The 19,705-nt window shown below is 40.0% G+C and overlaps 1 protein-coding gene across 2 annotated transcripts in view; it reads left to right on the top strand.

Annotated features, from left to right (window-relative positions):
• Nucleotides 1-15,604, top strand: part of TBX18 (T-box transcription factor 18) — a 31,553-nt gene extending 15,949 nt beyond the window's left edge. For both annotated transcript variants that reach the window (XM_059731662.1, XM_059731668.1), the window contains 3 exons: nt 287-351; nt 4,522-4,616; nt 11,283-15,604. In XM_059731662.1, the coding sequence (XP_059587645.1) occupies nt 287-351; nt 4,522-4,616; nt 11,283-12,007 (885 nt within the window). In that variant the 3' untranslated portion in view covers nt 12,008-15,604. The remainder of the gene's footprint in view (nt 1-286; nt 352-4,521; nt 4,617-11,282) is intronic.
• The last annotated feature ends 4,101 nt before the right edge of the window (nt 15,605-19,705 follow it).

Below are 19,705 nucleotides of genomic sequence, written 5' to 3'. Positions count from 1 at the left end.
CTATTTTAAGAATCCTAGTCTGCCTTTTTGTAAATTAAACACCTTTTGACTTCCCTCAGGATTCACTTGGAGAATAATTGCAAAATTGGGCCCTAATTACTTTTCAAAAGAAACTGCATTGAATCTGTAAATAGGAAAAAAGATGCACTTTATTTTTTTATACTTCTTAAAATGAGTTAAAATAGAATATTCCACTGTTAGCTCATATTTTGTGGATAAACGTGCTTTGCACATAACTTTGAATTGACAAAACTCGCATCATCCCTCACTCTAATCATATTTACAGATCACTCGATTGAAGATTGATAGGAATCCATTTGCCAAAGGATTTAGAGATTCTGGACGTAACAGGTAAGCTTTGGAAAGTGTAAACTGTTCACATCAGTTTGTTAAAAGGTCTGAAAAATGGGTGCTATCCTTAAACACATGAGATTTTTCTATTTCTAGTAAGATCTAAGTGTTGCCATGCTCAGAGAGGAGATAATGCATTGTCAAATTACACCTAAAATATGTACACTAAGAGTGTGTGTAGATGAAATGGGGGCCCTAAATTGAAGCTGTGGTTTTTTAAAAACACCGCTTCAATTTAGGGCCAATTAAACCCCAGCGTCATGCACACACTGACTTACCTGCCTCTCTGGTGGTGGGGCAGGGAGGACAAGCTGCCGGTGAGCGGAGCAGTCTCTGGCGGGGCTGGTGCTTCCCTCCATGGCAGTGGTGCCGTCCCCCCCCAGTGGCACCTGCCTGCAGGCACCTGGCTTGGGTGGTCCCAGGGGGCACTACAGCCATGGAGGGAGGCACCAGGCCCCTGCACAGCTCAGGTAGGCAGGCAGGCTCCAGGGGGAGAAATAAAAATCAGGCTCACCGTTATTCTTTTTTTTTTTTTTTTCCCCCCCCCTCTTCTGGGTGGAGTCTGCCTGTCCCGGCTGCTGCCAGGCTGCCTACATGGGCTTCCTGCAGAACCCCTGAGGTGCACAGAGCCTGGTGCTTCGCTCCGTGGCTCCAGGGGCAGCAAACTAAAACTCCTCAGAGGAGTTTTAGTTTGCTGTGCCCCAAGTCATTTAACATGTATTACATCGCCGAGTTTCCTACAGCAGCTCGAATTAATCCTCAATATGCTGCTGAGGCGTGCAAACACCAACACAGTTAAAGTGTTGCAAAAGCATTTAGCCCACTTTTAAAGTGTCATGCACACATGCCCCTGGTTTCGTCTACACGTAGCCTAAGGCTGCTTACAAACATTAAATCCCCCCCCCCCAAAAACAAAAAATGTTTCACTAGAAGCAGCAGCGCATTAGTTCAACCCCACTTCACTGCATCTGCATAGATCAGGTGCTTCAATTGATTTTAATCAACTATTAAATAAAAGCACCAAAAAAGCCTCACTAAAGTGCTCTGTCTATACAGATATTGGGCGAGCTGGGTCCAACTAATGTGATGCCTCTTCTGGGTATATGCTGGGCTTGTCGCAAGAGTGTGTTGGGTTTAATGTAAGGTGCCATTTTGATTTTTTGTTTATTTGTTTTGTTTTAACGTCTGTAAGCAGCCATAATGTACATGAAGCATGCTCAAATGTTCATTATTTATTATGATACATTTATACTCTTGAACCTTAGTGGACCTAGAATCCTACATATTAAATGCTTTGAACTGAAAAAAGAAAGCATTAAACAACTGTTTGTGTGCTCACTCAGTATTTGGTTTTCTACGGCTGGTGTGTTTTGGGGGGTGGGGGGCAGTGGGCAGGAGTGTGTGTATGTATATGGCCTTCATTCTAGTGAAGTAAACTAGATGTTAGTAGAAGTGTGCACTGCAAAGCATGCCTTTTTGTCAACCAGTTCATTAGGCTTTTATTCTAGTGGAAGGGTAAAGTATTAGAGATCCTTTTTGTTTCTTCTAATTAGATTATAGAAGATCTGAGATTTAGTTATAGAGAACAAACTACCATATTTTTTAATGCATGATGTTAAGAGAAGAAGAGGAGACTAACTTTTATAGAAAGTGGGAAATGGCTGTAAAGATTTCCAGAAATCCACCAGCTAACATCTTCCTAATTAGAAACAATTGGCAAAACTCAACCTTGGGTGAAATGAGGCACCTCTCCATTTGCATGAAGGTACCAACAATCATTGACATTACTGGGTTTGTCACTGGATGCTGGAGTCCAACTGCAAAGGTCCAGTTGCAGGATTGAGTCTTTAGAGCCACACTTTCCCCCCCCCACCTTTGTCAGGGACATTGAGAGATTTTTTTTTTAACAAGGAGACTGTGATAACTTAATAGAGCAAGATGTGAGGATCATTCTAGTAAAGAGGTTCCCTGTATATATTTATTTTGTATTAGCCTTAAATAAAAGCCTAAGCTCCTTCATTTCAAAAGTTAATGGGATAGCTGTTTTAGGGGCAGTTCTCAACTAGGATGCCACAGCAGCCTGGGATACCTTGAGATCCTTTCAAGGGTACTGCAGAGTGCCACACAATCTTAGGTGTGCAACCCTGATTCATGGTTCCTGACTTCCTGCCCCTGGGGCAGGGGGCTGGACTCTGATCCTCCGGGGTCCCTTCCAGCCGAAATGTATATGAAATCTATGAAAATGTCTGTCTCTGTCTATGAAATAAACCCAGAGATTTCAAATAGGAATTCACAGTGTTGAAAACATTCTGCCCTGTTGTGGTCTTTCAGAGTCCTTTGGAACAGAAGAGTGGCTCAAGTATTTTCGTGTCACAAAATAAGTGAGGACTATGAGCTGTCACTTTGAGGGGTGCCTCAAGTATAACAAAGGGCAGCTTGAGTCTAAGAAAGCTGAGAACTGCTGTGCTAGAGCATTGTCTATTGCAAAATGTACAGTGGCCTGCCTCTCTTCTCCTGAGAGCAACAGTGTTGTGCTGCTTATGCACCAAGGAACTAATCAAATACATTTTGGGGATATGGCTCAATTTTAATCCTTTGTCCACCAGATCTTCCCACAATGTTTTAAATCATTCCAGACTAGTTTGAAAGGTTCCATTATTTATAGCACTTTATGTAGTATGTCTGCTACCAAGGTGTATTAATCCATAACAAAAGCTTAAAATACTGTGTTATCATTGTTTTAAACTTTTAGGCCAAATAAGCACAGCATTAATTGTACATTGCATTGTAATAATTTTCCTCTCTCTAGCTAGGTAAAGTAATTCTGTTTAATTAAAAATATTTCCTTTCAGGTCATTTATAGTCCTGGTTTATAGAGCTCGGTAGCTTCACCCTGTAAAAGCACTCTGTACGCTTGCAAAGTGAAACAGAATTTATGTGCTGAGAATAGCTTCATTCTTCAGTTAGGCTTTAAGTTTGACCCTATAAAAACTTTTATTCAGGAAAGGACCAAAATTTCTTCTCTTTAAATACTTCAGGAAAAACATAACTGTTTTGTTAAATAAACTTAGCCATTTGATAGCATAAATTAGGGTGGTGATAAAATGTGGAAATTGTTCGAAGGCATCTTGTATAAATTATCGCCTTGGCTGCACTCCTCCAGGAGGTGACTTTTATCTCTACTTTAACTAGAAATGAAAAGTCACCATTACTGCAGAAAATGAAGGCTATTTTTTAGTCCAGGTTCAGCTAATAAATACTTTATAACTGTTTCCTGCAACATATCTGCTGTGATCCTGCTGGAATTGCAGTGTGAAAAAAGTAATATAGGAAGAAAATGTTGGTAGCCTTAAATCAGAGCAGTTGCATATTTCTATTTTACTAACTGTGCTGCTCATAGGCAAGTACTCATATTTGGTATGCACTTGATGTTGATGCTTAACAGACCTTATGGGTGCTGTAACAAAAAGTAGTGGCAAATTATATCAATGCTCTGACTTAATACTTTTGTTTATAAGTTCATGGCAGAAAAAATAAGGAACATTTATCATTTAAAAAAGGGGAGGAATTATCCTACTTAGCAGATCTAGTAAGATGGCTGGATGGTCATTTATTTCTATTTTCTCATTACAAAAGCTTTAAGGAAACAAAAAGCTTAGAGAAAACTAAGAAAGTTAATTGCTAAAAACACTTATCTAATATTGCCTGTGCACATTCAACTCAGCAGTGCATCCATGCATCACTCCTTGTGTAAGGACAGTTTTTGGAGCCAAAAATAGTGTTTGCGAATCCAGTCTTATTAGAAATTTGTTCTGTGGATCACTTTCCTTCTAGTCAGACATGGCAGTTCATCCCTCTGTCACTTAGAGAAGATGTTTATCTGAAAGAGCCATATTTTAAAAGTATTTAATGCCATTCTAGCTTCTAAAAAAACTGACTTGGCAGCTGCAAATGAGGAGGAGAGCCTGTACTCCAGGTGTCTCTCCAGACCACCAGCAAGTTCATTCCTGATCATAGCTAGTCCATGGATGGGGGCTGAGATGGAGAGGCACGGGCATCTTGAAAAGTTGCTTTTTGTGACTGCATGTGTGTGTGTCTGAGAGAATTTATCAGATAGTTAGAAGCAAAATACAGATGATTCTTCACCATTGGTTTTCTTGTTTTGATTAGAATGGGACTGGAAGCTTTAGTTGAGTCATATGCATTCTGGAGACCATCACTGAGGACACTTACATTTGAAGATATACCTGGGATACCAAAACAAGGTAACAGTCTTGCTTGTTATTTTGGTGATCTGGAAAACTCAAGGAAAAAATTAGTACTGTTCCTTACCTTACAGGAAAAAAAAATCTGAACATATAATAGAGATGATATTTTATTTCCAGGTATAGTAGCACCGCTAGTTTAACCACGTTGGTAATGTATAGGACCAAGTAAGATCTGTTACTAAAGCTTACAATGCCCGGTGCAGAATAATTCAATAAAGTCACTGTCAGCCATAAAAAAGAAATTGTGTGTGTATATGGATATATGAATATAGATCAGATATGCACAACTGTGCACACATTTTATATAAAACTGTGTACACTATATAGGATCTATACCATGTCCATATATAATATATATTTATTATTGATAGTTTTGTATTGTGTTTTGAACAACTTCCAATAACATATTTTTCCTCCACCATTAAAAATACAAAATCTATCAATCTAGACTACGATCTACCATTAAGCAAAAAACCTTTCACTAATCTGGAGCTGAAATTGTAATAACACCGTGGGCACATCTACACGTGAAGCTATGTTGCCGTAACAACGTACTACAATGAAGTAGCATCAGCGGTCATAAACTGTGATGCCGCAGCTATGTTGTCGTAGCAACGTGCTCCCTCATAGCACATTGCTACGGTTATGTAGCAGCTAAAAATATCCATGCGCAGTGTGCACAGCACAGTACAAGCTGTTACTGTGCTGTCATTTAGTACTTGCCAAAGTACTAAATGACAGTGCATTAATAAAAGCACTGTAGGGACGTGTAGATGCGCCCTGTGTTTCTCAAACTAGGGCAAGAAATGCCTACCCCTGAAATATTAGACAGGAAATTCAAAATAAAGGTTACATTGATAAGTAAAGTGGAAGGGCAAAGTGAATGACTAGGGTCCACCCACATTACTTTTAATTTAACCCTTTTCTGCACTACCTCTTGTGGTCCTGTTATACCCTGCTTGCAGAGACATTCTAGCGAAGGTTTTCTGTAAACAGGGTTTTGATAGGAATATGGAATTTATGGATAACTATGTTGTGTCAATTTCTGTTGTATGTGGCTTTTATTTTGCATAAGAGTGACTGTGAAAATGATTTTGAAATTTAAATTTGAATCTGCTCTGACCCGTTTTGCAACATACTAGTCTCAGCCCAGCCCATATAGGTTTGTAGTAATGTAGCTTGCCATATCACAACACAGCATTTGAAGTTCCCTATGTTTGCAGAATTTCCTAGGATATGGCCCCTTCTCAAGAAAAAATGAAGAAAGCAAACTTCAGTGACATAAAAGGACATTAATTAAAAAACAGGCAAGAGGGCCTTGTAGTAATAATAAAGTACAGAGGAGGGTACTGAAGCTGTATTTAAATGCAGCTTCAGTATACATTTAGTTTTTCTGAAAGAGTACTGTAATCCAGATGCATAAATTCTTAGCTTTTGTCAACACTAATGCTATTAAGGTCAGCTCTGGACATGTAACAAAGGATGGCCTTGGTCAAGCCAGCTGTAAAAGAATATATGGTCATGTGGGTGTGGGAGTCCATGCCAGCCAATGTGATGCTAGCCACACAGCACCCTTGTGTGCTATTGCCTCTAGAAAATAGCATGTTTTGAAGTGGACTAGCCTGATAGGCTTAAGCAGACCTTTGATATTTTTACTTGATTGTGGATCAAGCTACAAGTTATTTAAAGACAGAATATGAATAGTAGGGCTGTGCGAAGCTTCAGGTACTGATTCGATTTAGAGGAGATTCGGCCCAATTCTGCAGCCGAATCTCCAAATCCAGCTCTGATCACAAGACCATTAAAAAGGTCCGAATTGATTTATAGCTTTCTGATTTCATAGCATCCTTGGTAAAGTCTTTGAAAAAATTATCAAGGCTCACATTTGTGAGAGCCCGGCAGGGCAAATTATGCTGAGGGGAAACCAGCACGGGTTTGTGGCGGGCAGATCGTGCCTGACCAATCTAGTCTCTTTCTATGACCAGGTTACGAAACGCCTGGACACAGGAGGAGGGGTGGATGTCGTATACTTAGACTTCAGGAAGGCCTTCGATACGGTATCCCACCCCATACTGGTGAATAAGCTAAGAGGCTGTGATGTGGATGACTGCACAGTCCGGTGGGTGGCGAATTGGCTAGAGGGCCGCACCCAAAGAGTCGTGGTGGATGGGTCGGTCTCGACCTGGAAGGGTGTGGGCAGTGGGGTCCCGCAGGGCTCGGTCCTTGGACCGATACTCTTTAATGTCTTCATCAGTGACTTGGACGAGGGAGTCAAATGTACTCTGTCCAAGTTTGCAGATGACACAAAGCTATGGGGAGAAGTGGACACACCGGAGGGCAGGGAACAGCTGCAGGCAGACCTGGATAGGTTGGACAAGTGGGCAGAAAACAACAGGATGCAGTTCAACAAGGAGAAATGCAAAGTGCTGCACCTAGGGAGGAAAAATGTCCAGCACACCTACAGCCTAGGGAATGACCTGCTGGGTGGCACAGAGGTGGAAAGGGATCTTGGAGTCCTAGTGGACTCCAAGATGAACATGAGCCGGCAGTGTGACGAAGCCATCAGAAAAGCCAATGGCACTTTATCGTGCATCAGCAGATGCATGACGAATAGGTCCAGGGAGGTGATACTTCCCCTCTATAGGGCGCTGGTCAGACCGCAGTTGGAGTACTGCGTGCAATTCTGGGTGCCGCACTTCAAGAAGGATGCGGATAACCTGGAGAGGGTCCAGAGAAGGGCATCTCGTATGGTCAAGGGCCTGTAGACCAAGCCCTATGAGGAGAGACTAGAGAAACTGGACCTTTTCAGCCTCCGCAAGAGAAGGTTGAGAGGCGACCTTGTGGCTGCCTATAAGTTCATCACGGGGGCACAGAAGGGAATTGGTGAGGTTTTATTCACCAAGGCGCCCCCGGGGGTTACAAGAAATAATGGCCACAAGCTAGCAGAGAGCAGATTTAGATTGGACATTAGGAAGAACTTCTTCGCAGTTCGAGTGGCCAAGGTCTGGAACGGGCTCCCAAGGGAGGTGGTGCTCTCCCCTACCCTGGGGGTCTTCAAGAGGAGGTTAGATGAGTATCTAGCTGGGGTCATCTAGACCCAGCACTCTTTCCTGCTTATGCAGGGGGTCGGACTCGATGATCTACTGAGGTCCTTTCCGACCCTAACATCTATGAATCTATGAATTTGGGCAGTCCCTGCCGGCTCTTTAAAAAACAAAAAACCAAAAAAAACCCACTCACTGGCTGCTGCCAGGTGTGTGTGTGTGTGTGTGTGGGGGGGGGCATCCCCAGGGCTCCCCACTGCGTAGGGGGCTCTGCCACTAGCCCCAGTCCCATTAATGACTGCCCTGCCCGGCCCCACTTCTTTACGAAAAAAAACAACCGAACAAACAAACAAAAAAACCCCCAGCCTTGCACTCACTGGCTGCTGCAGAGGCCATCAGGATCTCTGGGGGGATCTCCCCCTGCCTTTTTTTTTGGGGGGGGGGGGGGGAAGAGCTGGCATGCTGTGGGCAGGCAGGGAAGCCAGTGGTGGGGCTGGGAGAGTGGACGGGGGTTGGGTTGCTTGTGGCAAAACCCCCCACACAGTGCAGGGCACTAGAGGGCAGCAAGGATCACCCCCCCCCCCTCCCCTCCCGGGGAGAGCAGGCAGGGGATGGGGCCTGTCTGATTTGGAGATTTGGCTGATTCAGTGGTGGCTGAAGCTCTGAATCGGATTTGGCTGAATCAATTCGGGACAGTGATTCAAATCACTGAATCCAGAGCGAATACTAGCCACTTCTCAGAGGCCTAATGAATAGTCTCGCACTTTTTCTACTTTTGGGATGGAGATGTAAAACAGAATTACTTTATAGGTGACTTTCAGTGTGCATTCCTAAACTGTTTCCTAGGTGTGTGTGTGTGTGTGTGATTTTTAACTTTAAAAAAAAAAAAAGCGTGTGTGGGGACGTCTTAAATATTGGCAGTCTTAACTTTAGCATCCTCTCCAAGAAAGTCCTTAGACTTTTAAAAACATACAAATCTCTGAGCAAGGACTCTCTGTGGAGGTTGCTGGCTCCCTAGAACTTGCAAAGAGGTGGAGACTGCTTCTTCCTATGTGGCTTTTTCCTCTTTCTTTTCTCCAAGCTGCATCACTCATTTATAACTCCATCTGTCCCATTTTTCCTATTATAAGGAGCACGAGGTGGTGGAGGGGATACAGTATGGAACTTTGGGATAGGGGAAGCAGTCTCTGGGTCATTTCTTGTGCCCAAACTTTGTGTGTGTCTCTTGTCCCCTTCCAAAACAAATCCAGATCTTCCATGCACATTCTTCTCACTCCCCAACACACACACACACACACACACACACACACACACACACACACACACACACACACACACACACACACACACACTTCTATCTGCTTGCTTTATGGTAGTTTTCCCACCATTACCTCTTTGTGGCAGTGTCATCAAGATCATGAGGAGTTAAATCTTTAGAGTGCATAATGCATGTAGAAACCACTTTTAATAACTAGTTTCCTCTTCCTTAAAAAAAATTGGTCATAGCTACCAGTTTTTGCCATTGCTAAACAAAAAATTTGGAGTTTCTGTGCCAAGCCATTTTGAATTACAAAGAACCAAAAGGCCTAGGAAAATGTTCAGGAGGTGAGATCATTTTTCTTTGTTTCATTTAAAAATCCTCGTATCTCCAGAACACACAGTTTTACGTACCTTAGCCTTCCCAGAATAATTCCACGCTGGCATAAGATCACACATGAAACTTCAAGCAGGTTGGTTGAATTCTGGTGAAGTGCGCACACGTGTATGTGCACGTATATGTGGTGTGCACATGAGTTCACATGCATGAAGGAATGAAATGAAAAGTTAGCTCCCAACTTAAAGTCCATATGATATAGATACTTGAATATTTAAGACTCCAAAGGCAGTTTGCTTCTCAGGCTAACCTACCCAGGGGACTGATCAGCCTACCCACATGCCTGTAAGCAGCAGTGTTGTTTGTATGAGGAAGCTCATATTAATGAACTTCCTGTTTCTAAGACATGACCACTCATGCTCGTCTTTTCTGGGGCTTTGGAGGCTGTGGAAGTTCCTATTGATGTTTGCAGATGAGAGTAATGGGAGCTGGGCAAAATCTTGGATCTCCTATTTCTCAGTCTCCTTAAATGGGTAGCTCCTTTTACAGAGCAGAGCCCAGATGATTTCTCCTTTGTTTAGAGTTCACAGCTTTAGAAATGCATTCTCACCTTTTCTCCACATTGGGGGACACTTTCAGAACGTGAGAGAGAAATAAATAAATACAATTTTAGTTGGGATTTTGAGTGATTTTTAGTTCCTGGTTGCAAGCAGAATGAGGAGGCAGAAAATAATTAACTGGAAATCTGGTATCTTTTTATTATATATTTGTTTATAGTTAAGGCCAGATTAAAGGACATGAGAGCCAAGTTATACTTTGCATCAGAGCCTGGGCTTTGCATCAGTGAGCCTGTCACTGTTTTGGGAACAGTAGAGTAACCAAACAGTGAACTCATATGCCCCCTCCTATCCCCACACACTGAGCTGGGAGCCTTATTCAGTGGCTTAAATGACCTATTGGTTAAACTGACCTGGTTCATGCCTGTCCTGAAAAATTGTTAGTGTATTGGCAAAAGCTGCCTCTGGCCTGTTTGATTGTCACACACGATGCTTGAATGGGCAGGCATATTAGATTCCTCCCTCTCTATGTACCACTGGCTTTTAGTTTTAGGTGCTTGCTTCTCAGATACCTGCTAGGGAGAACAGGAAACTCCCTTAGCAGCAGGGACGCTTTTGGTATCTTGAGAGAGGATGCACTACTTGGTACAACCATTTTTAGGCTTATTCCTCACCTGCTTTCAATGAGTAAATGCTTCAAAAAGAACACTAATTTCCTGATCATAATAAGCTGGAGAGTACAGTCTTATTTTTCTCGTATCCATCACACATCTTACATCCCAATTTGGGGGATCTGATTTTTGAGGGGGAAAGTTTTAAGCAGGGAAGCTATTTTCTTTGCTGGAAAAGGAGCACTTCTGGAGACACTGTGCATGCCATGCAGCTGCCAAGATGATAGCCCTTGTGTCTGCGCAGCAACCTGAAAGGGTGAAGTCCTGTGTTCTAATCCTCTCCCAGTTGTAGCTATTGGCTGAGCACTGTAGCTTGTACCTGATGCAGTGGGTGAGCTGCTGGTAGTATTTTGATGATGCTTGTGATATGGAAACAACACTTCATTTACAGGAATGTATATAAAGAACTACATAAAATAAAGAAGTAAGTCTTGCTACTGCCCTGTTCCTCCCAGAAATGTAGAGCACTGACAGACATGCCAGGGGGGAAATAGCACTTTACTGGAAGAGGAAGCGTGTTAGTTTGACCCAGTTCCCCAGCGTCTGTATAGATTGGGTACTTTGGCGGGCCTTTTTGAATCAGTTTTAGATAAAAGTGCCAGTCGGGCTGGTTGCCTTAACTAGATAGGGTATTTATTCACAATTGTATAACATTTCAGTGTTACATCCATCCTCTTTCTTATCAAACTTTCTTGTGTCAGAGCTTTATAAAGAAAGATGTAAGTCAGTGATTTAAACATCATCAAGGAAGTTCTCCTTTTGCAGTACACTATTTATGTTTTAATATTCTCTTTCAGGAAACACGGGCTCTTCTACCTTACTCCAGGGATCTGGCAGTGGAGTACCATCTACCCACCCTCACCTCTTACCAGGGTCCCCTTGCTCTTCTCCTGCCTTCCACATCAGTCCCAACACTAGCCAGCTCTGTAGCCTTGCTCCAGCTGATTATACAGCTTGTGCCCGCTCAGGCTTAACCCTTAACAGATACAGCACTTCTTTGGCTGAGACCTACAACAGGCTCACAAACCAAACCAGCGAGACCTTTCCACCCCCACGGACTCCCTCTTACGTTGGTGTGTCAGGTAGCACAACTGTGAACATGTCGATGGCGAGCAATGACGGTGATGCATTCAGCTGCCCACAAACTGGCTTATCCATGCAGATTTCAGGGATGTCTCCACAGCTCCAGTACATCATGCCATCCCCATCCAGCAATGCCTTTACCACTAATCAAACCCACCAAAGCTCTTACAATACATTTAGACTCCACAGTCCCTGTGCCTTGTATGGATATAACTTTTCCACATCCCCCAAACTGGCTGCCAGTCCTGAGAAAATTGTTTCTTCCCAAGGAAGTTTCTTGGGGTCTTCACCAAGTGGAACCATGACTGATCGGCAGATGTTGCCCCCTGTGGAAGGAGTGCACTTACTTAGCAGCGGGGGGCAGCAGAATTTCTTTGACTCTAGGACCCTAGGAAGTTTAACACTCTCCTCATCTCAAGTGTCTGCACATATGGTTTGATGAAGTCTTTAAGTAAAAGTACAGTATGTTTGGTGTCTACAATGTATTTCTTTTGCAATATAAAAGGACACTTAATGTAGCTTGTAAATGTATATATAATATGAGAGGAAGTTTCACTGAATCTTTTGACTTGGTTGTGGCCAGACTTGTTCTTTATTTTGAGTTACACTTGAGTTTGTTGCAGCACAGTCCACTTGCTTCTCTAGTATAATACACTTAGTTGTATAACACATTGGAACATATGCAACAAATTAAGCAAGGCTTCCTCTCCTTCTTCCCGCTCCCCCTTTCTTATCCCTTTAAGGAACAAAATGACACTTAAAGCATTAAACAACACAACAAAGCCACATACATTTCCCATAAAACCAGCAGATTTCCTTAAAATGTTTGTACAGTGCTGAGCTGGTGCACCAAAGACACGTTGCATGTTTCTTCTCTGTTATAAGAGATATGAAAGGCATTTGGACTTGGCTGTGTGAAGCATGTGGAGTCCAGTCTAAAATACAAATTTAGCTATGGATTAGGTACAAAATAAATTTGAAATAATAGCTTTCTTTTTCATGCTATACTTTTTTTTAGCCTGTCACAAGTTTGACATTCTTATGAGGTTAGTCTAGTTTTGCCTTATAATGTGACCTCATTTAAAAACAAAGGCAGATGCAAATTGTGGTGCTAAGAGTAAACTACAAGCAGTAACAGAAATACCAGCATTCCTCTGCATGGAGTCAGTTTTGGGGGGGGTTAATTTCTGTCAAGGGAAAGGTTTGATCTATTTTTTCCTTTAAAATATTTTCTATAGAAATTCTCTATTTTAAAACTTTTGTAAGAAAATAGAATATTCTTATATATCGATTTTTTTTTTTTTTTTTTTTTTTTTTTTTTTTTGTGTAATATATAAAACAACCCCAAATGCAGGCTTATTTTTTTTAAATGTTTTGCATTCAGTTTAAGGTAATGGAATGATAAATTCCATTATCAGTTTTACCCCTCCTGTTTCTTATTAAGAGAAAATTTTTTTTCCACTTCAGAGGCCCGAAAAAGGATGCTGATTCTTAAGCCTAAATTAAACAGGTGGCCCAATTCTTCCCTCAGTTTCAGAGCTGCTATTGGAAGCAGAACTTGGTAGTAGCTGCCCCATGTAACTACAGAGAATTGGGAACAGGGTGATTACAAATCAAATTCTATGGTGCTTTGCTTGGGATTCCACAGCATGGCACTTATTGCCTATTTCCCTCCCTCTGGGATCGTTCTTTCTTTCTATGTCCTTTCTGTCACTAGGTCACTCCTGCTTTGTTTTTCAAATGCTCTTCTCCATGGAATTTAAGTTGTTCGCTTCCTGTAGTTGGTTTTAACTGATTTCTTTAAGTACACAGACCCCAAACCATTCTTGACAAAGTTCTCTTGGATGACAGCGAAGTGCACCTATGTCAAAAGCAAGATCATTGGCAAGATTCTCACTTTGGTTACACCTGTGCAATCCTAGCAAAATCAACATGATTACTCAGCTGCATATTTGGAGATGTATTCTTGCCTATGTACCTACCAGATTTTTTTTAAACCTGCAAGTCATGGAGAAGATTTTCATACATAAAGAAGAGAGCTTTATATTTGCTAACACTGAGGCTTTCATATTACCTGAATGATGCAGAGATACCTTAAAGTGGGCACAAATGTCATTTGAGGACACACCTCATGGCAAGAGTTGTGCATGGGCAGTTTAGTATAAATCGGAATAAAACTCTTAAGTTTAGTGTTCTTCACTTTCAGCTTTCAGTTAAAGTAGCTTGTTACATTTTTCAACAGTCTGTTTTCTGGCAAATGTATTTTAGCTGATTTAACTTTTAAGAAACACATTTTATAACTATATTACGTCTTCACTGGAATTGCAGTAAAGGGAGAAAAACAGCTTTCTCCCCATTATTTGGGGCTGGGCTAGGTATTTTATATAATTTGTAAAAAGGGAGTCCTATCTACAAAGCTCCAGTCTCAAATTTGGGAAGCTTAAAACTTTACCATAGGTTTTGGGAGACATGGATTCACTATCCTGCTTCACCAGACTTCCTGCATAATCTTGGGCAATTCACTCAGCCACTCTGTGCCTTAGTTCCTCGTCTGTAAAATCAAATAGCACTTTCCCACCTTGCAGGGTGGTGTTCGGATACATTCAAGAGTGTGAAGTGTTCCAGTACTCTCTCTCCCATAGGACTGGGAGATATCAGTGCAACTTGGTGATTCTGATTTTGCTTTCAGCCTTTCCCATGTCATCAATGTTTTATGACAAAAGAAATACAAATTGTGAAATGCTTTAAAATGCAGTAGTGATTACATCTTCGGTTGCATAAATGGTCAACTTCACTGACTTCCATTTGCAACATGGTTTCATACCACACTTCTGGCAAGCGTTTGAAATCTCGCCATTAGACAAAGCTTGAAATGGTTGTAATGCTATATTTACTCTTATGTTTTAAAGGGATAAGCAAGATATTTTTCAGTATAACGTGTGTCACTTCGAAGAACATTGGCTGAGTGGACGGGGCTGGTAGACTAAATCTTGCAAGTCCTTCTACAGGGACAACTCCTGTATTTTAAAGACTGCAGGATTATATGCGTGTGTACAGGTGCACATGTGCTTGAAGATAATATTTACATTGTAATTTTTTGGCGAATTTATTGGTACAATTTACTGATCACTTTTTTTTCCTATTATTTTTAGCATATAACCTCACAGTATTTTTCTGAAACATTTTTTTTCTTGTAAAGTTGAGTTAATATTGTAAATAGTGATTGGTGTGTCATTTCAAAGACTAGCTTTTTATCATTATAGTAAATGCTATATATGCATTTTGTCTGTAATTATATATCTGTATTTTATAAAAAATGCCACAGAAATTATATTAAAGTGTGTATCTAAACACTTTTTATAATATTTGAAAAATTAAAGGGGTTTTATTTTGGTCTGCAACTTTAACAAATAAATCAGCATGAGGTAAGACCTCAAGTGCAAAGGCTTTGTCAAAGTTAGTAACATACAGCTGAATTGATAGTCAGTGGCATGGAGGTAAATAAATCTACCGAAAAAATACTTTTGTCTAGGGTAGCCCTACTTTCTATTTCTCTGTGTTAGCCTTACACTCACTTTGGGGTACAAAATTAAAATAATAGCAAATTGGAACAATAGTCTTCTACCGATACTATACAGTGTTGCAAATGAATACTGTAAGGGTAGATCCTGCTATACAGAGAGGGGGAAGTATTTCACTGGTTATAAGAAAATGGTCTCCTTAAGATCTGTGGGACTTGACCTAATATTTTAGAAGTTTAACTCCTTGTTTGAAGGAAGGGGGCAATGAATAGCTCTAAATTCATTATGTTGAGGTTAGTTCCAGAAAATCTATGCTACGAGCAATTCAGCAGTGGAAATGTCTTTCATCATTAGGATTAGCCTTAAAGCTTTGTAACCCAACTATACTTTAAAAAAACGTAGAGGAGCCAATTGCTCTTTATAGGAACTTTAAAAAAAAAAAAAAGCCACAAAATAACTGGTTTTAAGGATTTATTGTTTTATAATTTTACTGCAATAAATTTATAGCCCTCTTATATATTGAAAGACTTTTTTCATTGTGTGCTGCATATTGTCTCCGACTTCCATGGCATGATTTTTTTTCAGGTTTAGTTTGGAGTCCAAACATAAATTTCAGTTAAATAAGTTATCATAAGCCTTAAATTGCTAATATTTTTAGGCTTCCTCCTGACAAAATATATTGACTTGTCAGTGAGGCTCTGAATTTGTGTGTTAAGGCTCAGATATAATACTTTTCTTCATACTTACTGAAAAGTTAGAGCATATATGTCTTATTTAATCTGCACTGAACCAAGTCAGCCTACCTATCCTGCTTCATTTTCATTCATATGAATCAGTTAACACAAGTAATTCAACATGTTGTCAAGCCAAGCTGAGGTGACATGCTCTTTTATCATGTGGTAGCAATGGGTTAATTGATGTTGTCAATGACTGATTAGGGAATAAAAACTTAACAGGATTCATCTCATTTAAATACTTTTTTTTAAATCATTGTTATTAAACTCCTACTTTGAGAAAAAAAAATCCATTAGCCAAGAAAGAAAAAATAGTTCAAAGTAGTCATCTTCTGTTCCATTTAGTAGATCTCTGACATAACCTATGAAAATAATCTTGTTTTTATGAACCCTGGTACAAATGGGATCTATCAACCAAAAAGTCAAAGCTTTTAGAAATGCCCTATGTCCTTGCAAGAGCATTTGGACTAAGACAAGGAGCATCGTCAAAGCAAATTCAACATGAAGCCTGAGCCCACTTGATCTGGATGACTTTCATGTTAAGTATTTAGAATTTCATCTGAATATAAGTTTCTACTCCTTTTCTTATGACCATAGACTTGCAAAAGTAAACCTATGCAAATTTACTGGTGCAGTTGAAGGCTTTTCACAGTTCAGAGTTCCAGACTCTCCCACCCATTTGCCTCTTGATGCTCTGAAAGACATCAGATCAAGTTCCCAGCTGTGGTGTTCAGTATTTTTTCAGCTCCTAGTGACATGAGGATAAGTTTCTCCTGAACCAGCTTCCTGCAACTGAACCAAGTTACTTGTCTGGCTAACATGATCTTTAGTTACTAAGAATGGCAAAGTGATTCAGAGAACAAAAGGTTAACTTTTTTTTAAAGCTCTTACATAATTAAAGTTCCATCAAACTTCAAATAGATGTAAATAGAGACATTTGGGAAGATGGGATGCAGACTCCTAAATTACCTACAAGGAAATTTTACTTGAGGTCTAATCCTGTTTTAGATATTGATTCCACTCTGTAGCTTTTGTCAAGGAAGACACAGGCCTAAATTCTGATATCTGTGTTGAATTAAGCATTTAAAGTTTGAAGGTACTTGGTTATATATGCTATAAAGCTTGAAAAAGTTGGCCTTAATTTATTTGTGCTTTGGTTTCCACAGAGCAGTTGTGGCAAGTACACATAGCTGATATTTGTGAAATGCTTTTAGATCTTCCAGTCCAGGAGAATGCATATAACCAACCACTCTATCATCATTCCCTGCAGGACAAACTTGGCTGACCATGGCATTTCCAGCTTTCTTGCATCATGGTAACATGCACAGTCCAGTCCTATGTCACACTCCCACAAAATGACAAACAAGCAAAGACTGCTTGACAGGGATAAAAACAACATCTAAGAATCACCATCTTTCTCAAAGAGAGATTGCTTCAGATAGGTGCTATAATATGAACACAAGATAAGCTTAATGTGTGTTGGAAGAGAGAACTTCTGTAGTCAATGTGAGTTTTGAAATGGACTTTAATGGGGATTTCACTACTTGCTTTTTAAGGTTCCATGTTTGCTAAACCTAAACCATACACCTTTTTGTGCATCCATATGCTCAGGTATACAGTTGTGTGCTAATATCTGGCCCTTTAAATATGAGGAGGAGGTGGTTTCAAAATCTTAATCCAAAGCTAAACCCAAAGCTTTAGTTAGAGATTGGTCCCTAACTAGAAAGGACTAATTACATGCTAAACTTGATTTTTCGCCCATACAATCCAGTTATTTTTATGGTGATTTAAACCAGGGAAGTCTGAAAATGAGTGTTGAGGGGGTTATTCTAAGAGACCATTTATTTTCACTTTACTATATAACTCAGACAAAAATCAATGGATTTCCTGAACGTTTCTGAGAAAAAGAAAAAGTTGCCTGTGCACTGAAATGTAAAGTTGAAAGTTTCAGCCCCAAAAGATTTTTTTTTTCAGTTAGGAGCATGTGGAAACATGGTTAAATAAAGACTCTATAAATGAAAGTCTGAGTATAAATGAAGAGTAAACATAGTTTTAGTTATACATTATCAGAAATACTATAAAATAACTCCTTGGTTGACCGCTTATGTTCTGTAGGGGAAAAAAAACTTGTAAGATGTTCAGCAGTAGGGTTTTGGTGAGAGAAAGAGAAGTGGTCTATGAAACGGGCCCTTCACTAATGATGTGGTTTTCAAATGAAATGGTTTTTGTTTGGTAAATGAAAGACTGAAATGTGTATGGTAAATGTTGAATGTACACAATTTTTAAAATTTAATATATCCTTCTGATTTTTAAGATGTTATTAGTAAAGATGGGTCTGAAGTGGAAAAACACCTCCAGATGTACCCCCAGACTTTCCTTAAAATGAAGTAGTGTTGGATTATTATTGTAGCCACAATAGCCCAGGAAATGTACAAGGCAAAAGGTTTTCAGTGACATCTATTGGACCAATTGTTAGTTGGAGACAGGTTTGACAAGATTTGGGGCACAAACCGCCTTTCTTCAGGTCTGCCTTAAAAGGAAAGCTATTTAGATAAAGAATTTTTGATCAGTCCATTATGTAGAGAAGTTTTTTATGTTGCTGGACTTGGCTGTAAAATTTGAACTCACATCTGAACCATCCCAGCCTCTGATGAGCATGTAGAACTGTGGTTTTGGTTTGGTCCTCTAGTAACTTGTAGCATGTTGTGTCATTGGCCTCTTTCATTGAGAGCTAGATTAAAAAATTGATATCTATTTTAGACTGGGTATATTTGGACCTCAGGAAATAATCCCCACTTCTGTGTTACATTGCTTTAGCCTTCCCTAAAAAGCAACAGCAGCATTTTACATTTTAGTTCTAGGTTAACAATACTGCAAGTGTAGTCTAAGGTCAATTGGAGACCCACTGCATAGCACTTGCCAGGTGGGTCAAAGCTGCTCAGTCATGAGTTGATGGTTCTTCTCTTATAGAGAAGTATACATTATGTACTTTGTAACATTAGGTTTCCTGACAGCAGTTGCTCTGGCTGCCACAGGGATATTTTGTGATAATGAGGGGGAAAGGAGATGGTCTGTGTCATTGCAAATGGGAGGTGCTGAGATCCATAATGTACTCTCTGATCCACAGTATAAAATAGTTCTGAACCTCTGGCTAATAAGTGCTTGTCAACTGTCACCATTGCAAGGACTTTCTACATGTAGTAACAGAAGCATCTATGGCAAAAGCTGGACAACTCTCCTGATCTATTAATGGTTGGCAGAGTATTTGATGACAGTTGCAAGAATGTGATGCACAGCAGTATCCTTTACAGCAGTTTAATCTTTGTCATCAAATCCCTCAGCAACCATGATTAATAGAGCACTTGAGCTTGTTTTGGGAGTTGTATATTTGGCAGCTATGAACTTTGATCTGTGGTTTCACTTTAAAGAATCATTATGACACAAACTTTTCCTGTAATCCTTCCATCTAATGAAACCACACACAAATAGTATGTAGGGAAATCTGATGCTATTGATATAAGCTGTATGTTTATTACAATTTTAGGGCACTTTATTAAAGTGGATAGTTGTTCCTAGCAAGATAATAGATAAGCTCCCCAATAACAATAACATCATCCAAAAAGAGTATATAAGAGAATTTCCCAAGGTCAAAATCTGTTAGAAACTTACTTTGTTGATTTATACGATGTCTTTTGTTCCAGTTAAGGGCTGAGACATTTTAACCTGATCTAAAATTACTAATATATAATGAATCCAGCCTACTATGTGTACTTTTCCACAAAATGTTTGTCTTTGTTCCAGATACTAAAAGGATTTCAAAATTTAACATGATACTTTGCAGGTTGTAGTAATCAATTATTTACTATTTGGAGTTAACATCAT

This window comes from Alligator mississippiensis, chromosome 1 (assembly GCF_030867095.1).
Source record: "Alligator mississippiensis isolate rAllMis1 chromosome 1, rAllMis1, whole genome shotgun sequence".
In the NCBI taxonomy this organism is placed as follows: Eukaryota; Metazoa; Chordata; order Crocodylia; family Alligatoridae; genus Alligator; species Alligator mississippiensis.
This window is presented reverse-complemented; position numbering and strand designations above follow the sequence as displayed.